The sequence below is a fragment of the Eptesicus fuscus genome, chromosome 19, assembly GCF_027574615.1.
Source record: "Eptesicus fuscus isolate TK198812 chromosome 19, DD_ASM_mEF_20220401, whole genome shotgun sequence".
Lineage (NCBI taxonomy): Eukaryota > Metazoa > Chordata > Mammalia > Chiroptera > Vespertilionidae > Eptesicus > Eptesicus fuscus.
In genome coordinates this window covers 25,180,855-25,203,065 of record NC_072491.1, presented here as the reverse complement: position 1 = coordinate 25,203,065, position 22,211 = coordinate 25,180,855, and the positions used below count along the sequence as shown (strand labels likewise).

Genomic DNA, 22,211 nt, shown 5'->3' with positions numbered 1-22,211 from the left:
GAGGTGATTAGCTTGACTTGCAGGAAACTTGCAAGGGGTTGCAGGGTAATGATGTGTCAGCTATGAACTCATTCAGCTCATCTGAAGGAAATTTTTAGAGCAGGAAAGAGCCAGATTCAGAGGTGCTGACTTGTGAAACGTGGTGGTAAGTGCATTTCTAGCTAAAGGAGCCAAAAGTCTAGTGTCCTAATCATGCAAAGGAAAGGAGGCAATGACCAGCAAACAGGGAAAAATTGAACAACAGCAAAACATTTACTCATCTGTATCATCCATGCCAGAGGTCCTCCTCTGTCATCAAAATTAGGAAAGCAGAGGGCACATGTCGGGCAGCATCTGACTCAGGGATGGAGGGTCGAAGGAAGAGGCCACGTTTGACTAGGAGCCACATGAGCACAACACAGGTCGGTGGGGGGCAGCAAGGGCTGGGCTTGGAATTCACTGCTGAACAAATCGCCAGTAGGTCTGTGAGCCCAGACTCAGTGAGAACGGTTTCATGTCATTAATTCATTCACTTATTCATTGCGGCTGTATGAGCATCTATTAAATGTAGGGCACTCCGGAGAGCTGGTGTAACAGTTCTATCCTCCCTGAGCATATAACTTAATGTTCTAGTTACTAGGGTTGCAAAACAAATTACCCCCAAAATTTAGTGGTGGAAGACAACTGTTTATGATGCTCATGGATTATATGGGTCAGGAATTCACTTAGGGCTCAGCAGGGACAGCTTGTCTCTGCATCCTGGTGTCTGGGGGCCTCAGGGGGAAGATTCGAAGGCTGGCGGCTGGAATCGTCTAAAGTTTGTTTGCACACTTGTCTGAGGAATGGTGTTGGTGGTTGCTGTCAGCTGTGATGTTAGCTGGGTGATTGGCCCAAACTCCTACATGTAGTCTCTTCATGTGGTCTGGGCTTCCTCACAATATGGTGGCTGGGTTCCAAAGAAGGGGGCCGGAGAGGGTGAGCCAGGCAGAGACTGTGTCTGTTTTAGTCACCTGCCCTCAGAAACACAGATAGCATGAATTCTGCTGTACTCGATTGGTCAGGATGGTCACGGACCCTAAGAAATTCAAAAGGAGAGAACATCAACCCCAAGTATCAGTGGAGGAAAGCCAGTCATGATAAATGAAAAGCAGATAGATATATAAGTATATAAATGTGCGTATATGTGTTCATATATAAAATCTATCACATTTAATAAGAGTGGAAGAAAAATTACCACAGCTCAAAATAAAAAGTGACGCATTTTTGTGATTACTTTATAAATGATGGCACAGAGTCATACAACTGAAAAGATATTGATGAAAGCTAACACCTGAGCACTGTTTTCTAAATTTGAATCACGCCCACTATTTTTACTGTTATCTTATTATTTGTACTGTTGTGTCCTTACTTTTTTTTTCTTAAAATTGACCTACTCAAGTTTGTTTTAAGAGCAAACTAGACAGTACTACCAAAATAAGATTTCTTTTTTTGCCATGATTTATTTGCCATAAAATAAAAGCAACCTTAGATATAATAAAAGTAAAACAGAACAGTTATTAGATGCTAAATAGACTGCTGTCTGTTGAAGGAGCTGAGGCTGAAGGGACCCCTCTCTTTGTCAAAACACACGCTGGCGGGTGTTAGAAAGGTGTTAAATCACACTCAGACAAAATTGAGGCTCTCCCCTTGACTTACTCTGAAAGATTGAAAGAGAAGTGAGAGCAAATGATCCCCAGTGAGAAGGTCAGTGATATTTATAGCCAGGTCTATGTGCCTCCCAACAGCTTTTAAAGAACTATCAATATTATAATCCTACTTTGTTGGCAAACACTGATCCAAGGGATAAAAATTATAGATAGCTGGCCGGCTGGCGTGGCTCAGTGGTTAAGCATTGGCCTATGAACCAGGAGGTCACGGTTCAATTCCCAGTCAGGGCACATGCCCCAGTTGTGTGCTTGATCCTCAGTAGGAGGTGTCCAGGAGGCAGCCGATCAATGATTCTCTCTCATCATTAATGTTTCTCTCTCTCCCTCTTCCTTCCTCTCTGAAATCAATAAAAATATTTTTAAAAATATAGGTAGTTAAGCATTTATGTAGGTTCAAGCAAGTTCCTGGGATCCATGAGGAGGACCAGTGTCTAGCACAGTTAATTGCTGGTAATTTCCAAATGTATTTGTAACCCGCCATCTGTCAAAGGCTGGGGGGTCCTTGTACCTCTGCTTGGTTTGGTTTTCTAAACACCTCCTTGAAAGGTCCAGTGAGCAGTAAATGGCCATGGCTAGTTGGCTTCTACAGAAGGTCTAGCTGCTCCCAGTACCTTATTACCTTCCCCCACATGCTGGCAGAATTGACTTCTTGCTTCCTCACTGTGGCATAACTAATGTTCCTAGACTTTATAGAACCGCCTTCAGTCCAGAGCTGCCAGACCGACCTGCACTTTTTTAGTATGCAGTATTCCTGCAACATTCATTTTAGAAATAATTATTAGCATCTGCCAGGACCGGTGTTGTACTAGGCCCTGGAGATACCAGAGGACAAGCGGTGGACACTTTCTTGGAATACAGAGAAAGACCACTTGGGGACAGCTATTTTCCCCCTAAAGTTAACTAATTGCTTAGCAACACCATTGCCTTGTTGTCGGAGCATTCATCAGGAAGCACTGCTTCTTGGGGATTTTTCCCAGACGAGATGATAACTTGAGGACAGATGGGCTTCCCCGCCCGGAGCTTTTCTTTCTGGTTTCCGGGGCTGTGGAGAAGGTCTGCTGAGGTTAGGAGGACAAGGGCCAGGTATTTATGTCTGGGGACTCCAGCCAGCAGCCTTTACTGCACTCTAGGACTCCTAATGGTAGTGCCTTTCTAGGCATGGGGCTGGCTTTAACAGACCTGCTTTTCCTTCTCTATTTATAGTCGTCTACGGTGAAGCTGTCAAAACCAGTGGCTCTGTGGACTCAGCAGGATGTCTGCAAGTGGTTGAAGAAACATTGTCCGAATCAGTATCAGATCTACAGCGAGTCATTCAAACAGCATGACATAACTGGTAAAGTATGCGGCATCCAGAATATTTCATTCCCTCTCCCCTTCGCGATGGCCTTTCTCATACCCTTGCAATGAGACAGCATCTTCGTGCTGAAATTTTCTGGCACGGGTTTCCTTTAAAAGGGGTGGTCAACTCCAGAACCCAGTGAGCCATACCACTTAACAAGCATAAGACATTGTTATAGAGAACCATGGATTTCAAGTGTCCAATATAAAAATATGTGGAAATCAGGGTAAGGGGCTCAGGGATTTTAGAGAGAAATAAAAGCAATCCTAGAGAAAAGGGAAGAAGGCTTTCAAATCAATTTGGCTACAGGATCAATCAGTAAATATTCTAAGTAGGAAAACTCTGAAGTAAATAGAATATTACTAACTCACTACCCCTGAGATGAATACCTTCAAAGCACAAATTAAGACTTCGTTTAGATCAAGGGCCTAAGAGAAAAATATATGGTAATCAAGAAGCACTTGGAAGAAGAAAACATGACAGTATAATGAACTGGAAAAGCCCTCAGGATCAAGTCTCTCAGTGGGAGAATGGAGTGGCAAGGCGGAGAGGACGGGCCTACTGCAGGAGCCCATCCGAGTAAGGGGTCTCTTCCAGACCTCACCGGCCTGGCCTCCCTAAGAGCCTCTTTCCATGGCAGCCTTCCTCCCCCCCGCCCCCTTTGCAAACACTGTGATCAAAGACAGCACTGAGGAATATGCTCTTTGCTTCAGGAGGAAACAAACATGAAGAAAGTTCTGATTCTAATACAGTCTTCCTTTAAAAGAAAAATCTATATTTATAAAAGGCTAAGTGTCCATCCAACTGGTAGCTATAACATGCACTTACCACCAGGGGGCAGACGCTCAGTGCAGGAGCTGCCATGACTTGCACTGGCCATTTAAAAATAAACTGTACTGCGGACCTGGCGCTGACAAACCAACATTTGGCTTCCCCCAAGTGGGACACAGGCCCGGAGCAACACCCCACCAAATTGTAGCCAATGCTGCCAAGACCCCATGGCACAAAATGCGGCCCACAGCCCAGCCCAGCCCAGAAACAGTCACTGTGGGCACCAGGTAACGACGTCAGGTAGCAACGCCCAGCTTCCTCTCCCTAGCGACTAGCCTCCTTGCAGTTTCTTCATCCCCGGAACCTGACTTGCTTTATAGCCAGGTGCAAACATTTTACGCTTTAACCAAATGTTTGTGATGTGTTTTCCCGTGCCTCATCTCATTTGATCCTTACAGAAGTCCTAGAGTAGGTAGATAGGAGACTCAGTAGAATCCTATTTTCTTTTCATTAGCAAGACGCAAATAGTGATATTAAAATATTCCTTCTAATTAATTTCCTTTCAATGTGCACGAATCTGTGCACCAGGACACTAATATATATATATGTATGTATATATGTGTATATATTGATTTCAGAGAGGAAGGGAAGGGAGAGAGAGATGGAAACATCAATGATGAGAGAGAATAATCAATTGGCTGCCTCCTGCACGACCCCCACTGGGGATCGAGCCTGCAACCTGGGCACGTGCCCTGACCAGGAATCGAATTATGACCTCCTGGTTCATAGGTCAATGTTCAACCACGGAGCCATGCTGCCCAAGCAGAGTCTTCCTTTTTCCTAAGAAAAAAAGTGATGCTCTAGTGGGAAAGTGGCTTGCTCTGGAGGAGCTTAACGCTCTAACTGCCCAGCCTCTTTACAAACTCTTCCTTTCTATCTTCTGAAATCTAACCTTTCTCTATAGTTTCTATTTACTCCTATTACTTTGGAAAGGGGTACATTAAGCAGAAGGTATTTAATTTTTCAGTTCAGTGTTTGCCCTGTAACTTTGAGAACTGGGGCAGATCCTACCTCCGTAGGGCAGGACTTGATGGGTGGTTTTGAAATGTGCTCCTTGGAGCCCTTAGATACACTCAAGGCCTCCCAGGGGATAGGAGTGTGCTGTGGGTAGAGGTGGGCATGTCAATCAAAGCAGCTCCCTTGTCTGTTTTATATGTTCGAATTGTATAGAAAACTTGATTTGGAACAACCCTGAGGTTTAAAAATCGCTAAGCTAGATTATCATGGAGTCCTGGTGACCAAGTGGATAATGTTTAAATATATAAGGAACACACCCAAGTGTAGCTCAAGCTGAGTTAACAGAGCGTAAAATACCTCCCAACTTAAGCATAAAAAAGGTCCTTAATTCACTTCCTCTCTCCCCTCAACCGGAGGTAATGGCCCATTTGGATAACATTCCTGAAATCCTGAGGACAGAGGTGGAACTTTGCTTAGAATTCAGGTGTTAGATTGTATTTCTTAGTTCCCTCCCTTCAGAATATAAGAAAATCCTGTGTAAGGTCAGCTGTTCCACCCCTAAAAGCGATCAGTCATTTAGGAACCATTTGGCTGATTATGGTAGCCTTCATCAGGTAATGCCCGCTAATGTTTCTTAATGCCTGTGATGGCGAGGGCGAAGCCTTTTTCGTGATCTTATTTGAGAGTAGTGTTATCTTTCATTAAGGGCGAGAATTATGAGATACCCTTGAGGGAAGGGTAAGCATTTATAATGGTTTGAAGAGGATGAGCCTATTGCTCCTCGGAAATGAAGATCTCATGCTTCAACGCGCGTGGAGCAAATGGTCCCACTTCCCAAGGCTTTCCGCTGAGTGACGTGAGGGAAGGGGGTGTGGGGCGGAGATATGTATTTCAAACAGCAATCCTCTTCCTTTCTGTGAGACCCGTGGTCTCTGTGGAACACTGCCGGCAACCTCCTTGGGCCCTTGGGCAAGACCTGGCAAGGATTCTGAGCAAGTTCTTTAACCCCACGTCCTCATCCGGAACATAGAGGTACTAATAGTACCTGCCTCATAGTATCATTGTGAAAATTAAATGCGATAATGTAAGTAAAGCCATTTATTGACACCTTTTTCATGCCGGCATTGAGCTATTATTTAGGTCAAGTTTCATCGGGACGTGTCTAAAAACATACTATGACTTCATTCTAAGCCCTTTTCTGGCAAGAAAAGAAAGGGACTTATTTGGGGCCTTAGGGATCAGAGGGAATGACTTCAGATTAATATTTGGTCCACTTCTTTTTGACACTCACCTATTGGAGGCCTCAGAAGACCACTCCCCTCTCCTGTTCTCTGGGCCAAGATAGAAGGTAAAATTCCCAAGTGATCACAAGTGCCAAGTGCCCAGAATTAGCTCTCAGAACTTGGGCCAGCCTGCAGTTACCAGCTCTGTGGTGCCGGAAGCTGAGAGAATCCTAGTGCCCTTTGAGGCTGTAATCAACAAAGCAGAGAGGCTAATAAAATATCAGGACAGCCCTGTCCGGTTTGGCTCAGTGGATAGAGCGTCGGCCTGCAGACTCAGGGGTCCCAGGTTCGATTCTGGTCAAGGGCATGTACCTTGGTTGCGGGCACATCCCTGGTGGGGGGTGTGCAGGAGGCAGCTGATTGATGTTCCTCTCTCATCAGTGTTTCTGGCTCTCTATCCCTCTCCCTTCCTCTCTGTAAAAAACCAATAAAATATATTTTAAAAAAATCTATCAGGACATGTTGACAGAGCCCACCTCAGCAGCCTGTGCAGACATAGAGTGACTTAGGGACAGGTCAGAGGGTTGGGTGCTGCGACCGAGCTCTGTGATGCCGTGAAGGTTACTGGATGCACTGTGGCTTTCTCCGGCTGTAAAAAGGGGATGAGGATCGTCTCCGCCTGACAGTGTTGCTGGGACAGCGGTTCCCCGTCATCGTAGGCATGCAATGAATGTTAGCTGCTGCTGTTTTCTGAGGTGCTGTCCTGACTTCTATGAAAATAAACGACACATATAAACAGTGTTGAATCCGTCAATCTTTATTCTCATGGAAACTGGCAAATGAGCACCTAAGCGGGGGAGGGAGATAATCCGGGCTGGTAACTATGCTGTGCTTGTCTGCAAGGCTGCAAGAGAGATGCTCATGTGCCTCTTACGTAGGCTTAGATTCTCCTGAGTAATGCTGTTCCCTTGTCTTCCTCATAGCCGGGATCTCCAATATCATCCTCATCAAGGAGGTGCGGTATATCAATGTGACATATAAACAGTCTCTTAATTTAGAGGCAAAGGATACAGTGAATGTAAATAAAAATAACATGCTGGTTCAAACCCTTCCACCTTGTCCTCCACCCCCCAACCTTGGACACATAATAGCTGTGCAATGTCACACGAGTTTCTCATCAGTGAAATGACAATGATATTGATCTCAAAGTGTTACTGAGAAGATTAAATGGGATGATGCATATGAAGGGCCTAGCTGAGTGCGTAATAGACATTTATCCATTTAGCAAGTAATTAGGAAGCCTCTACCCTGTACCAGGTTTGGGGAATATAGCAATCCATAAGATTGTCAGTGGGCTGTGTAGGTGAAAAAAAAATGGTGCTTCCGTGGAAAACGATGCATCGCCAGTAGCACGCTGTTTGGGATGATCTCATTCCATGTCTACAGAGTTGGTTTACAGCTCTGTAAACTGATAGCGGTACAAAATGATTCTTGTTGTAGACATGTAAATCCTGCCGCACAGTTTCAGGTGACGTCCCTAGCTACTGTGGGAAAGGTGAGTTTTGCCTTCCACTTACACATTCATTTTTCACTCTCCTTGTTCTATAACGATGTCTGCTGTTTAGATCCTCTTTTGAACTGGTGGTAACATCATTTTCCTCATTAAAGCGTTAAATAAAATCTCAAGCCATGCGCTCACTTTTATATTGACGATAGTCAGGATTTTAACTTTCTTTGGAAATGTAACCTTTCACCTTGGTAGTTTAAATTTTTAATTTATGTTTTAGCCAGTAATTTCACTATGTCAACATTTTCTGACTGCCTTTGTTTAAAGGCCATTAAGTACTAAACAGACTTTGCCCCCAGTTTCTCCAAAGTCTAAGCACACTTATATGCTTCAAACCTACCAGCGTGCAAAAAACCTTTGGCAAATTTCCTGTTAGAAGTTCTGAGAATCGCATTGTGTCCAGAAGGTTCCTGCCATTTTGTGGCAGATGTGTTTAATCAGAAGAGAAGCTGCTAGTGTTAACTCCCTGCAGAAGAGCTCTTAAAAAGGCATAAGATGGTTAGAACACCTGAGAGGCATTAGGGGAGATAGATTTAAATCATCAGATTAGGCTTGAAGGAGAGAAATTTGTCTATTTTCCTGTGCTTGTGAGATTTCTCTCCCCGGCTTTTGGAGGCCGGGCTTAGCATGCTGATGAGGAAGCTCCCGGGGCCCAGGTGTACGCTCCCAGACAGCTTTTCAGATTCTCTTTTATGCACAGTTAGGAATCTTTTCAGGTCCGAGGCGTTCAACCCCTGACGGTGCCTGGTATTCTTCCTGTGGTGGTTGCTCAAGTCAACTCACCTCCTTCAGCCTCACATCCTCCATCTGCAAAGGGTTCTCTCCCCTGCCAGCGTTCCAGACGTATGTTCATGGGTGAAGCACTCCGCCCTCCCCAAAATACGAAGCATTTTTAAAGCTATTTTGAATGTGTAAAAGGTTTTTGTGTTGGCTGCTTTGTGAACAGCAACAGGAATCCTTTCGATATCTAGGTGCATACAAGAATAAACAGTTATCATATGGGTATCCCCTGCCAATGGGCAATATTGATCTGTCCTATTTCTCAATGGTCTCCTACCAAGGAGATGAGTACTTCTAGTCCTTTTTGTGCTTCAAGCACTGCTCATTTCTTCCTCTTTCCCTCTTCAAGATACTCGGCTGAGATGTAGCCCCTGGGATGTGGCAGTTCTGCTTATGCTGTTGAATAAAAGAGAAGCCTTTTTCTCCTTTTCAGGCCTTCAGACCGCGGCTCTGTGTATTTGCTAACATCGTCCCCATCAGTGGGGACTTCTCCGAGCTGTTCCACCCCTTTATCCTTGTGCTGTTTTGTCCTTATTATGGTTAGAGTTCCCCATGGAGACCAGTGGGGTGTGTAGTTAACAGGTGTCAAAAGAAGTAGAATAATTACTTTGTGTGATGCACCTGTGAGAGTACTACTTACAGAATCCAGGTTAGCCAAATAAAGTGTGGGTGTATTTACCACTGTGCCTCATCTGCAGACTTTCTTACCTTTATTGGTCTTCCCCTCTGGATATTACGTTCTACTTTTCTGCATCTTTGTACTTTTTGTTACATTTCTCTTTTGTCTGAACTGCTCTACATTTTTTTTTATTGAACCCCAAGCAGCACAGAAAAGTTTCTGACATCACCAGGCCCCCAATAATAGAATTCTCCAGGAACAGAAATTATTCTTTGTTCCTAACCCCTTCATCCCTAGTGGGCATCTTTCTTCTGTTGTGCTGAGAAATTATAAACTATCTGGTGAGACATTCCTACAATTTTTAACCGCTAGTTCATCTGTGTCCTCCTTCCTCTTGCTTCAGAAAACATGGCCTTGTTCCCTTCTCCAGGCATACCTTGGACATATTGCAGGTTTGGTTCCAGACCATCACAATAAAGAAAATCCCAATAAACCAAATCATACAAATAAATAAAAGAATAATTAGTAATAGTACAGGAATAAACTCGGTGTTTTGCATCCTCACAACTATAGACCTACTTTTGCCCTCCTGTATTCTGTTAACTGTGTATGATTTCAGGTGGTACTGGAAATATCAGGGGAAACACTGTATAGTATATGTTATCTAACCACTATGCTGCCCACCTGAAACTAATATGAAATTATATTGAATGTAAACTGTAATTGAAAAATAAAATTTAAAAAGAAAGAAAATAGATGAAAAGGGGAGCCCTTTCAAACTCACTTTATGAGACCAAAATAACATGATACCAAAACCTGACAAAGATGTTACAAAAAAATGTTATGGTACAGACCAAGATCTCTCATGAGCATAAACCTAAAAACCTTCACAAAATACAAACAAATTGAATTTAGCAGTAGACCAAAAGATTACATCATAGTCATGTGTACATAGGAATGCAAGGTTGATTCAGTTTGTGAAAATCAATGTGATTCATCGCATCAAAAGAATAAATGAAGAAAGTCATATGTTCATCTCACTAGATACAGAAGGCTGCTGGTTTCAGCTCTGATATATAAAGAGCTTGGATGTCATCACTCAGATCTTTACTATAAGAAAGGCTGGACAAACTGAAATTTAATGGTTTTCTTTTTTGGACCCATCAGAGAATTGATGCCACAAGGCCAGTCATCGCCCTGAAATCTGGAGAGTAGGGCCCGTGCAGGAGTAGAGCCCTGAAGATTTGCTTAGCTGGAACAGAAACCACCAACCCGGTATTGGTGGACAAAAGATTTGGACACCTTACAAAGATTTAAAAACGGCCCACAAACACATGAAAGTGTGCTCAGCAATATTCATGGGTCAGGAAAATGCAAATAAAACCACAGTGAGGTACCGCTTTTCACCAAGGAGAATGGCTAAAATTCACATGCCTGGCAATGAATTCACATGCCTGGCAATTGTTGCTAACAATGTGAGCACTCGATCTCTTGTACATTGTTATTGTATGATGTGGTGCCACCTGATTTAAAACTGCCCATTTCTTATACAGTTAATCACATATTTATTAAATGTTCCTGGAATTCTGCTCTGGGATATTTACCCAACAGTATTGGAATCATAATGTTTTTAAAAATTCCAGTGCACTAATATCCTAAGGAGCTTTACTCAAATTAGATTAAGTTCCAAACAATAGTTAGGTCCATCAAAAGTAGAATGGGTAAACAAATTATGCTACATTCATACCAAAAACACTGCTCAACAATAGGAAGGAACCAAACTACTGATGCATTACAACAACATGAATGAATATCACATTGTGCTGAGTGAAAGAAGAAACAAAAGACTATATACTATGAAATTCCAATCATATAAAATTCTAAAATAGTCAAAATTAATCTACAGTGCAGATCAGCCCAGTGGTGGCTTGGAGTGGGAGGTTGAAGGGAGATCGAAAGTGCAGAGGAGCAAGGGAACTTTCTGTCCTGAAGAAAATGCTTTAGATCTTTGTCAAAAGACATCTGCTATTCAAATGTGTGAAATGTATATAAACTATAACTCAAAAGTCATTTTTAATAACAGATGCTTTCCAAATTTTCTGAAATGGCATACTGTTTTTTAAGAGGAAATAGTGAAAATGTCATTCTATATCTTCCTTATTGGCTATTGGATCATTTATATTAAAGATGATGATAGATAGATGTGGTTTTATATTCATCTATTATCTATAGATATGTATCTAGATATAAAGCAATTGAGTTTGAAAATCCACTTTATGCAGTTTTCACTGGAAGAAGAACCTGAAGACTCCAGAACATTTGTATGAAGAAAAGTAATTTTACCTGTCCTTGGAAGATTACCCCTGACAAAAGGGAACAATGTTCTTGTCTTAGTGAGATTCCACTTGTCTGAACCTACACCAGCGCATTCAAGACTTAGAATTCATAGATGAGTCTAATTTCAGAAAACATTTTGAAATGGCATAGAGTTGCCACTTTAGTCTTTTATGCATGTATACTGTTTAAAGTTAAAAACTACCCTCACCATCATTTTATAAACCAAAGGAATATTAAAATTAAAAAAAAATCTCATGATTTAAAAATGGAGTAAGTTTTACTTTCAGAAAAAAAAATACATTATTTTTATTTCTTCCATTTTTATCACAGGGCAGTGCTGCTTTGCAAGCTAGCATAAGGAAACTTGCTCTAAGGCAGTGGTTCTCAACCTTTTTAATGCCGCGACCCTTTAATACAGTTCCTCATGTTGTGGTGACCCCCAACCATAAAATTATTTTCGTTGCTACTTCATAACTGTAATTTTGCTACTGTTATGAATCGTAATGTAAACATCTGTGTTTTCCGATGGTCTTAGGCGACCCTGCTAGCGGTTCTCAACCTGCGGGTCACAACCTGTAGAGCCTAAGACCATTAGGCAGTGACACCCCTGTCACTCACCAGACACCCTACTACTGCCTTTCCCCAGCCAGCCCCAGGTAGCAGAGCCCAAGCCAGAGACTTCTGAGACCTGAGAAATACCAGTGCCAGCCAAAAGGAATGCCTTATTCCTGCTTTAGAAGACCCCTGATGTCATAAACAGTGCTCATTTTTTTCTTGGAGGCTTTCTATGGGCAAGAGGCTATGCTGAGAGCTACGTGTACAGCATGAGAGGATGCCCAGCTGTTCCATGCTAGCCTATCAGTAGCTCTGATAATCTCGCCAGCTGGCACAGGTGAAGAAGCCAGGTTGAGTTCAGTTGGGTGACTTAAGGAAAGTCCAGCGGCTGAGCACTCAACATCAGCTTGTTGAGAGATAAAAGGAGTTAAAACCCGGAAAGTACTTAGAATAGTGCCTGGCACATTGTAGGGGCTCAACAAATGTAACCTGCCATCATTATCGGTCTATGTTTAATGAATTGTAAGCATTTGATAAGTACCACTGTGGCCAGGCACTGGGCTGATTATAGCGAGATAGAAAAGCAGGACACTGTTGGTCCCTTGATACCAGACTGGAAGGGACCTCAATCCACCTCCTGTGATCACATGACTAAACAGAAGCCTAGAGCTAAATGAGTTGTGCAAGAGCATACAACTTCTCAGATTACCCCAAAATATTAAAAACTAGGTCACTCGCTGTGGGAGATCAGGAGACCATTCTTAGGAGAAGGCCAGCAGCATACCTCGCTTATAAGTACCCAGAACAGGGGCCTGGAATGGGCAAGACACTCTTTAGTGAACGTGTTTTTCCCACTCCAAACTCCAGGAACAGAAGGAAAGTTTTATAGCCACAAAATTCAGTCTCTTACTTCCTTCTTTCTACCAGATCCCACGGCTCCTTCTTTTTCCTCCTCTTTTTCTACCTCTGTAGTCCCCTTTAAGAATGTCACAGGATTCTAAATCAAATATGATCAAAAGTCTAACTTCCTTAGCTGCTTACTCTAAACCCAGGGCATTTTACCCTATCAGAGAAATTAAGATGATTAAGCACAATCTCTTTTGATAAGTCCTCCTTTGCTTTTTAGCATCTGTATCCATTTGATGCTTCTTTTTTTTTAACTGATGACTTTGCTAATTACTGTGTCTGTTTCATTTTGTGTGTTTTGGAAAAGCACTGAAGTCAGATTGCAGAATTGGAGCTCCCCTCCCCTTGGTTTTGCTCCCATTTCCTATTTGAAAATTAATACACTGTGTACTCTCTTCCTGTCAACTCAGGTGCGTCATCCCTGCGGAGCCCCAGGTTGCACAGGCAGAACCGCGGTCACTACGTTCTAGTGGGGGACTGGAAATTACGCCCTTTTAGAGGCAGTCTGCTAAAATTGTCTTCCTTCAGATGGCATCATTTATGGTGATGAGTGTGATGCCAGTGTTCTTAATGGAGCAAACTGAAGCCCACACTCCTGGGATTAATTATATTTAAGATCTCGATGGCCTTGTTTTGAATGACATGGGACTGTCCTCAGGAGTTCTTGGCCAGTGACATTTTAGGCTATTGTGTTTGGACTCGCCTGTTCCTCATTCAGAGGCTCATTAGATGTTTTCAGTTCCCACGTTAACTTTAGGGTGATATAGCCAAGCATTTAATTGCTCTTGCCAAACTCCATATCTTAGATAGTGAGGAAAGATTAGAAAAAGCGTGGCCTGTAAAGACTGGGATGGAGTCCTCTCCACTGATTACTCACTGTGTGTGACCTTGGCCAAGTCTAACCTCAATGAACCTCTGTTTCTCTTTCTCTAAAATATAAATATATGCAACTTACAAAGTTGGTATTAGTTATTATTGATCTGTACTTTAAAAAGTTTTTTAAGAAGCGAAGAATAGTATATAAATCACTTTGCAAATGGTAAAGAATTATTTAAATGCATACATGTGTCAATATCTATACATAAGTGTGTATACATATGCATGAGTATATTTAGTTTTTTTTTTTCATTGTTTAAGAATATCCCAGTTCTCTAATTGGGGCCCTAAAACCTATCAGCAGTTTCAATTTTCCCAGCCCACCAAAATTTTGCTTTGCCCAATGCATTTTTTAGTAATAGTAATTATTGTAAATAAATATCAATTTATCTTCCAAATGTATACTTACCAGCAAATATTCCAAAGATATGTCTCTAATAACTTAGAGTCTAAAGAATTCAGAAGATTTTATTCTTGTCCTTAAATAAATTATCATGTCAGGGTAAATCATACATTTAAAAATATTTATTGAGTATTTATGTGCCAGGCACTCTTGTAAGTATTTTGCATGAATTATTTAATTTTATCTTCACAATAACACCGTTAGGATCATTCCCATTTTACAAATGTGGAAAATTAAACTTAGAAAATTTAGGTTTTCTTGTCATGTGTCACAAAAACCAAAAATTGGCAAAGTCGGGGTTTTTACCTAGGACTGTCTGAATCCCAAACTCATGATTTCACCTCTGTACCATGAAAGATAGCATCTTATAAGTTTGAGTGAGACAGAAAGTAAACATGAGAGTACCAGTAAGTACCAGACATTTGAAAAGTAACTAATATCTGTGAGTCTGGTTGATTGGGAAGTCTGCTTGGAGGATGCTGAATTTACCCCGTAAAATTTTAGAAGAGAAAGCCCCTGAAATATCAAGTTGTGTTCATATATTTTGTTTGACCTTCAGAGAATTCGAAAAGGATCTATAACAGCTTTTGTGCCATGGACCTCACCACTCCCTATTGCCTCAAACCCTGCCTGTTTTCCTCCTTCTGTTACCTGTCTGAGCCTGAAAGCACTGGGTTTCTGAATCTTGAGGAGAGAACAGGGATGGAGGTGGAGACAGATCAGAAGAGTGGGTTGAGAGCTACAGTAGAGAAGGCTTTAAGTGTCAGGCTAAGGATATTAGACTTTCCTCTCTTGAGTGTCAGCACTCGTTCATGATATTTAATGAGTGACATGACAAGTTCAAAGCCCTCTTGGGGGAAAAAATCAAATAAATGTGCAGATGAGAGACATCACCTATGTCTGAGTTGTTGGCCCAGGTGGGTCCGCAAGCTATAAGATAATTTTTTTAGAATATATCTTTTATTGAATTTATTTTTACTAAGGTAACATTGGTTTGTAACATTATATAAGTTTCAGGGGTCCAACATTATAAATCAATGTCTGTATGTACTACATCATACTCGCTATCAAAAGTCTACGTTCCATCTGTCACCATACAGTTGAACCCTTTACCCATTTTACTGTCCATCATCTCCCTCAGGTAACTACCAATCTGTTGTCTACCTCTGTGTTTTGTTTTGTTTGTTCATTTGTTTTGTTTTCATATTCCAAAGATAATTCTTTTACCTGTCTCTAGCTGGTTCCCTTTCCCGTCTCCAAAGGTGGTTTCATACCTAGCTCCACAAGCCCCTCATCCCTTTCCCCTTTCGCTATTCTGAGAGTAGAGATTAATAGTAATGAATTTCCTTAACATCCTCCCTGCAGTATTATTTGCATTTTTACCCCTCCTTACCTGCTTCCTTTATGTCTCTGAGGAAAAGATCTCTCTCCCAAGGACGCTACTCTAACCTGTGCTCTTCTCCTGGCCTTCCAGATCCTCCCTCCTCCCACACCAGAATTTTATTCATCTGCTTTTCCCTTATTTCTGGGTCTTCAGACTCTCTGCCTCTACTTTTGCATTTGAGTTTGAAAACATGTGATATCATGGATACATCCCCTTCACACTACTCTTACTGCCATCCTTCTGGCCTAGGTTTTTAGTCTCAGTCTCGTAATGATCCTACTTCATGACGCTCTAGGAAAGAATCTATTAGTTTGTCTTTTTAAATCAGAATTGACCAGATTACTTCCTGTTTGAAAAGGCTTTAATGCCTGGATAAAGTCTGAATTCTTAAGCTTGATATCTGAGCCCTTCATAAACATTCCTCAGCTTCGTTGTAGCCATTTCTCATATCATCCTATCCAGACACTACAGTAGACCACTCTCCTTCTTGCCCCAATACCCACCTAGTGAACTTTTGGTGAGTATTTCAAGGCCTAACTCAAATTATTTTTCTCTTTCCTCCCCTCCCTGGGCCTTTCCAAGCAGAATTGATTTTCTGTACATTGTTTTCAATAAATGAATGGCAGCTCTTATTATTATAACACTTATCACATTATATTAGCATTATTTGGTTACATGTTTATCTTCCTTCCACCAGCCCAGAAACTCTCTAGGGTAGAAAAAGCACCTGATGTATTTTACTATCTCTAAGCTGTGTTAACCCAGTGCCAGGCATACAATAGGCATTTGATAAATGTTGATTGGATCAAATGGAGTTTGTTCTTTCTTTGATAGGCTTAACACTGAACTTCAATCTTTTCTTCATTTCTGTTGATAAGAATACTTTGATTACTCCTTCAGTTTCCTGATTTGCCTGCTTTCCATGAGCTTATCCTATACTTTCCTACCTGCAGCTCCTTATAACTATATTCCATTGATGTTCGCATCTGTGTTCTTTTCTCATTCTTGGAGAAGCCCTATTTTACTTTTTTAAAGAACCCCTATTTGGGAACTGTACTAAGCCCCCAAATGATACCTATGAGTGCACTTGAATGACACGCTGTTGAAATTCTGCAGGATCCAGAGTCCCACATTCCCATCAGGAAGATCTTCCCAGGGAGGTTTGGCTGTGCCTGGGCCTCTGCTCGGTGCCAAGAGTGAGTGTCGTTGTGTTGTGGCCGCGTGTTGGGCCCACTGAAATCCAAGAGACAGGTGTTGCTTTGTTGGGTGGGGAGAGGATCATTCACCTGAAAAGCTTCTGCTATGGCCGCAGGGCCGGAGCCCAGAACCCGTCACGCCACAGATACATTTAGTGCTCGTTCGCCTGGGTTTCACAAGTGCATTAGAAATACATATGGCATCATGGTTTCTGACTCCCAAATGCCTTCGTGGCAAATGAGCTAACCCCAGACTATCTTAATGACACCAACACTATCTCAGAAATGATAACTTACACAGAAGAAATGAGGACGGTGAGTGGCTAAAGTATAACATTGCTAATGTTGGACAATTGTGACCTGTAGAAATGGCAATTTCATTAGGTTTCACACAGCAGTGAATGGTGTATCTTGCATAAAGGAGGTAGATAGTAAGTAGGATAATGTTGCGAGTTTCCTACTGAGGCACCGTGTTAAGCACTTTTTGTGATTAACAGCGATGAGATGAGTTATCCTTTTCTTTGTAAATGGAGAAACTGAGACACTGAGGTTATGTTTTCCTCAGGCTCACAGAGCCCCCAAGGTGAAATGGATAATCCAGTATCTGGAGAAGAGTTCGTCTAACCCAGGTGTTGGCAAATTTTTTGGTAAAGGGCCAGATAGGGACATTTGGTTTTGCAGGCCATGTGGTCTTTGTCACAACTCCTGAACTCTGCCTATGTGGCCATGTAAATGAACGAGGTGTCTGTGTTCCAATAAAACTTTATTTACAAAGACAGGCATTAGGCTGGATTTGGCCCACAGGCTGTAGTCTCCTGACCCCTGTTCTAACCTCATCCTCCCTCTGCCCAAATATGTTTTCTCAGCAATGGTTATGAAAGAAATTTAGAAGTCACTGTTGTTGTTTTTTAAGTATTACTTTTTTTCCTTTTGTATATTAGCAAAATTAGAATATGTAGAAAATATACATACACAGTAAAGAAAGACATGTAAAATTCCCCTCTAATTCCAACACCCAGAAATAAACCCTGGCACCAACATTTAGGTGTGCATGCTTTCAGATTGGTGTCTAATGCACATGTAGTTACTTATAAGAATGGCACCATGCTTTAGCGAGTGCAATAGCCTTCCCTTTCCACTTAAAAATATGTCAGCTCTTAGATGCAAAATGTTTTCTTTGGCTGTTAGTAGTTATTCCCTGGATGTTGATATATTTCCACTGTTCAGATCAACTGCATATCTGGTGCCATATGCCTCCCCCTTCAACACCCCACCCTCCCTTCCCTGGCTGTGCCCGTTGTCCTATATTCTTAGTTGTGTTCTGAATTCTTCTGCCTCGGACTCTAACACACACATACAGAGACTCTCAAAACAGCACCTCAGAGCCCCTTTATCGCCATGTCAATAGCCCTGAGTTGTGAGGCTCATAAGTTTCTCTCTCTAGCATTTGTGCCTCTGATACTGATCAGATTCCGTCACCTTTGCCCGGGCTGTGGCCAGCGACAGTAGTAGGTCCAGTCCTGCAGGTAAATGGGCACCAGAAAAGGATTACATCTTCAAATCTCGGCCATTGTCCTCTGTAGATGCCACCCTTGGGGGCAATGCAATTTCTTTGAATGTTTTCTTTCTGTCGGCTTTCCTTTCCCGGAGACTCCTCCAAGAGAGAGGCTTGCACAGCTTTTTAAAAATTCATTAAATTTTTAGTGTCTTTCCCCAGTGGTTGGTACACTGCAGGTAACACAAGACGGGAGGACATTAGGATTCCTTCCGGGGAGAGGACATACTGTGAGCAGTTTCAAAAGGTCGCGTGTTGCCACGGTGCCCTTCTTTATAAATCTTTCCCAGGGTGGGGAGGCGTTTCCAGAAGGGAGAGGCTGGGACTGCTGTAGTCATTCTGGAGGGATCTTAACCCCAAATCTGCCATTTGGCAGTGAATTCACAGTGATGATCTGGATGAGCACATAGAAAAGGGGGAACAAGATAGAGTTGCTTGTTTTTACAAAATATGCTCACACTACGTTCAAGTCAAAGACTAACCACTCTTCCAAAAAAAAAAAAAAAAATAGATGGTTACAGGGTAAAGGATGCAGTTATAGCTGGGCACAGACAAAAGAAAAGCCGCTGTAGAATATAAAAGGGAGATCTCTTCGTTTCTCTAAATGATTTCCAGTGTTCAGTTAACTATTCTGAGGATGTCCCCAGAATCTTACAGATTTCATTACTCATAAGAAATTTCCCACTGATATTTGTGTCATACTTGCAATTTATAAAGTGATATTTTGCACACGTTAGCTAACCTCAGAACCCCATTGATATCATGGTTGGAAAAGTATCCTTACCATTTTGTGTACTTTTTATTTAAGAAACTAGCTGGCTTTCTCTTGGAAGTCTTTGTCATCTGTCTCCCTTCCTCTTTATCACCTCTGGCTGCACGCATTTAAGTTGGATTTCCTTAGGACATTTAAAAATAAATAGAATCTACAAACAGGGCTGCTTTGCTACTTGGACGCAGCTTCAATAGAAATGATTGTTTCCTGCTTCACTCAGGGTGAAACCAGGTCGGGTTCAGAAGGCGATCGATGGTAGAGTGCCTATCTTTGAAACTTCATCGTTTAAAAGAATAAGTGTTACAAATATACCCTTATATATCGGGGACCCACTTACCTCTTAATTCACAAAAATTGGCTGAGCACATAAAAATGACACATACTCAGCCCTGAAGACATGGGGATTGAGTTAACATCAGAGGGAAGAAGGGGATAGGAGAAAATAGGAAAACACTGCAGAGAAGGCCAGCTGTGCTAGCCAAGGAAACTTGGGCAGGTCATACATCTGAAAGGGGGCTCAAATTCCTCATTTGCATAACAATGGGGTTTGATAGGAAACCTCTCAAGTATATTTTAATGGTGAGATTCTAAACTGGGCAGTTAGCAGTTGAATATTAAAGAAATCTCTATTAATAATAGGTTATTATGCAAGATGGCACGGTGGACTTGGCTCTGCTCACTAATTTATCTGATTTTTTTTTCAGCCCCCATTTATAGCTTACAGTGTTTGAAAATAATAACATTTCTTTCTGTTGCAAATATGCTAAAGTTTAGAGCTTCAATTTTTAGGGTTCCCCTTTTTATTCCAGTAATTTGTTTACTTACTGAATATTTTATCATCGTCTCTATTGAAGTTTAATTATTTACTGATTAACCAATTTGTAATTTATTATAAATTGCTAATTTACAAATCATTCATTACCTACTAATTGTTCAATTATCTTTAAATTAGTGCTCATTAATTTACTCAATAAACATTTGCTGAGCAATTACTAGATGGCCGGCGCCTGCAGAATGGAGACACAAGCGTGGAGAAGGAAGTTGGGCTCCTTCTTGTTTGTTTTTTTCTTGTTAATCCTCACCCAAGGATATTTTTCCATTGATTATTTTTTTAGGGAGAGTGGAAGGGAGGGGGAGAGACAGAGAGAAACATGGATGTGAGAGAGACACATCAATTGGTTGCCTTCTCACAAGCACCCCAACTGTGGCCAGGAATTGAGCCTGCAACTGAGGTATGTGCCCTTGACCGGAATCGAACCTGGGACCCTTCAGTCCATAGGCTGATGCTCTATCCACTGAGCAAAACTGGCCATGTTTGTACTCCTTCTTTAAAGAAGGGATCCACTGTGTCTTTCAGGAAACTGGGTCTTCTTTAGTGCAAACACATATGTTCACAACCTCTCTTTATTTACCTCATTCTCTTTAGCTCCATTTTAAAAAAAATCCCCAAAAGGGTGCTATGTAGAAACTTTTATCTGCTACAGTTTTTTTTCCAAGATTGATCAAATGAAAAATTTTTTTTGATAATCTTGGAACACTGAAAAATCAAAATGCACAGTTTATTGAATCACCAAAATCAGATTTTTGTATTATACAACTACAAATAATATACATAAATTTATCATCAGATAAAGATAGATGTTGAGTATTTGAGGGGTGAAATAAGAGAGATGGGTAGAGATACTGAGGGAAATAAATACAAACATGGACGAGTTAGATGGGGGCTTAAAGATTATCCTTAAGTCCCGTGTGCTGGTTGTCACGGGTGGTACTGGTCAGGCTAACCAAGCCCCAGGGAATGAAATTGTACACCACTGAATGGCTTGGTTTGCACACAGGGCAATTCCTTCAATCTGGGATTTTGGCAACTGCAACATTGTCTTCAACAGCTAAATGTTATTTTAGATGAAACCAACTCTTTGTTATTTGATTCTGCCCAAGTTTACAGATTTTCTTGATTTCCACAGACTCCCTAGGGCATGTTAGAGATATACTAACTGAAAGTGCACTGTCATTGATTATCCTTTGCCAGAATTTGAGTAGCATGCCCTGCAAAGAAAAAATAATAATGAATGCCTCTTGGCCTGAATTCTTTTCCTGGTCTGATTAACTTTCTGTAATTATGGGTAGTAATCATAGTTAATATAGTTCATGATAATAATATAAGCTCATCATTCATACAACATGTTCTCTGTATCTTTCCTGCATCCACTTTGTTGCCATCATTCGGTGGTTTAAATGGACAATGCCTATTACACACTGCACAGTGATTCCACTTCAGGAGGAACTGTTAAACTGTTATTGGGACGGAGCTTGCCTGATCTCTAGAAAAAAGCCCTATTCTCCTTTTGTAACACCGAGCATTGATGTCTGTTCTTCATTGTGCTGAGAGAAATGTCTCCAAAACCTTTAAAGGGAAACCGGGAAAGCCGCACTAGAAAAATAAGAATATTGAGACAACTCGAACGGTTGAACCATTTGAGTCATCTGAGGCCTCAGGCACTCTTAGCTGACGGAGCCCTCTCTTCAGCTCTAGCACAAACCGGGCAGATCCCAGCTTGTGAGTTGCCATTTCTGCGTGTGGAATGTGCCCTGGAGACTTGCTTATTTGACTTACTCGGGCCAACTGGATAGCTCATTCTTAAAACATACTCAGAAAAGGCGCCAGTTTATGCTGAAGGAGAATGGATACTCGAGGAGACTAGACGAGAACGGAACCTCCTAATGCTTTCACAGCCTCAGTCAGGGTCAGCTTGCTGGTATGCTCATCTCGAACACAAAGTGGAATCTCCAAATTCTAATTCAGCCAAATGATTTTTTTTTTCAATTAATTATAACCTTTTGTGAAGATGTGTCTTTTTCCCTCATGTCATTCTCAGTACAGAAAGCAACTAATTATTGGCAGCAATCTACACTAAAAAATATGCCTTAGGATGCAGTTATCTTTTTTTTTTTTTTTTGTCATCGTGTGGTTTTTTTTCCTGGAGGTGGTTGAAAGATGTCTAGCTGGTGACAGGGTAAGATGGCGATATGATTTATTATATGTCTTATTTCATTTTAGAGATACCAGTTAAATAATAAAATACCTTAGATGGGGGCAAAAAAAGAAAACGCTTTTATAAAATAGTCTTGGACAGGAATGTTTGTGAAGGATGTATTTTCCTTTGTCCTAAAGGAGGGCTCACTCAGCCTTTTCTTCTGATGGACAAGAGCTGCCCATGTAATT

General features: G+C 41.5%; 1 protein-coding gene across 1 annotated transcript in view; it reads left to right on the top strand.

Annotated features, from left to right (window-relative positions):
• SAMD12 (sterile alpha motif domain containing 12) overlaps nt 1-22,211 on the top strand; it is a 164,015-nt gene that overhangs the window by 110,802 nt on the left and 31,002 nt on the right. The window contains exon 3 of the mRNA XM_054708750.1: nt 2,889-3,018. Coding sequence (XP_054564725.1) covers nt 2,889-3,018 — 130 coding nt within the window. The remainder of the gene's footprint in view (nt 1-2,888; nt 3,019-22,211) is intronic.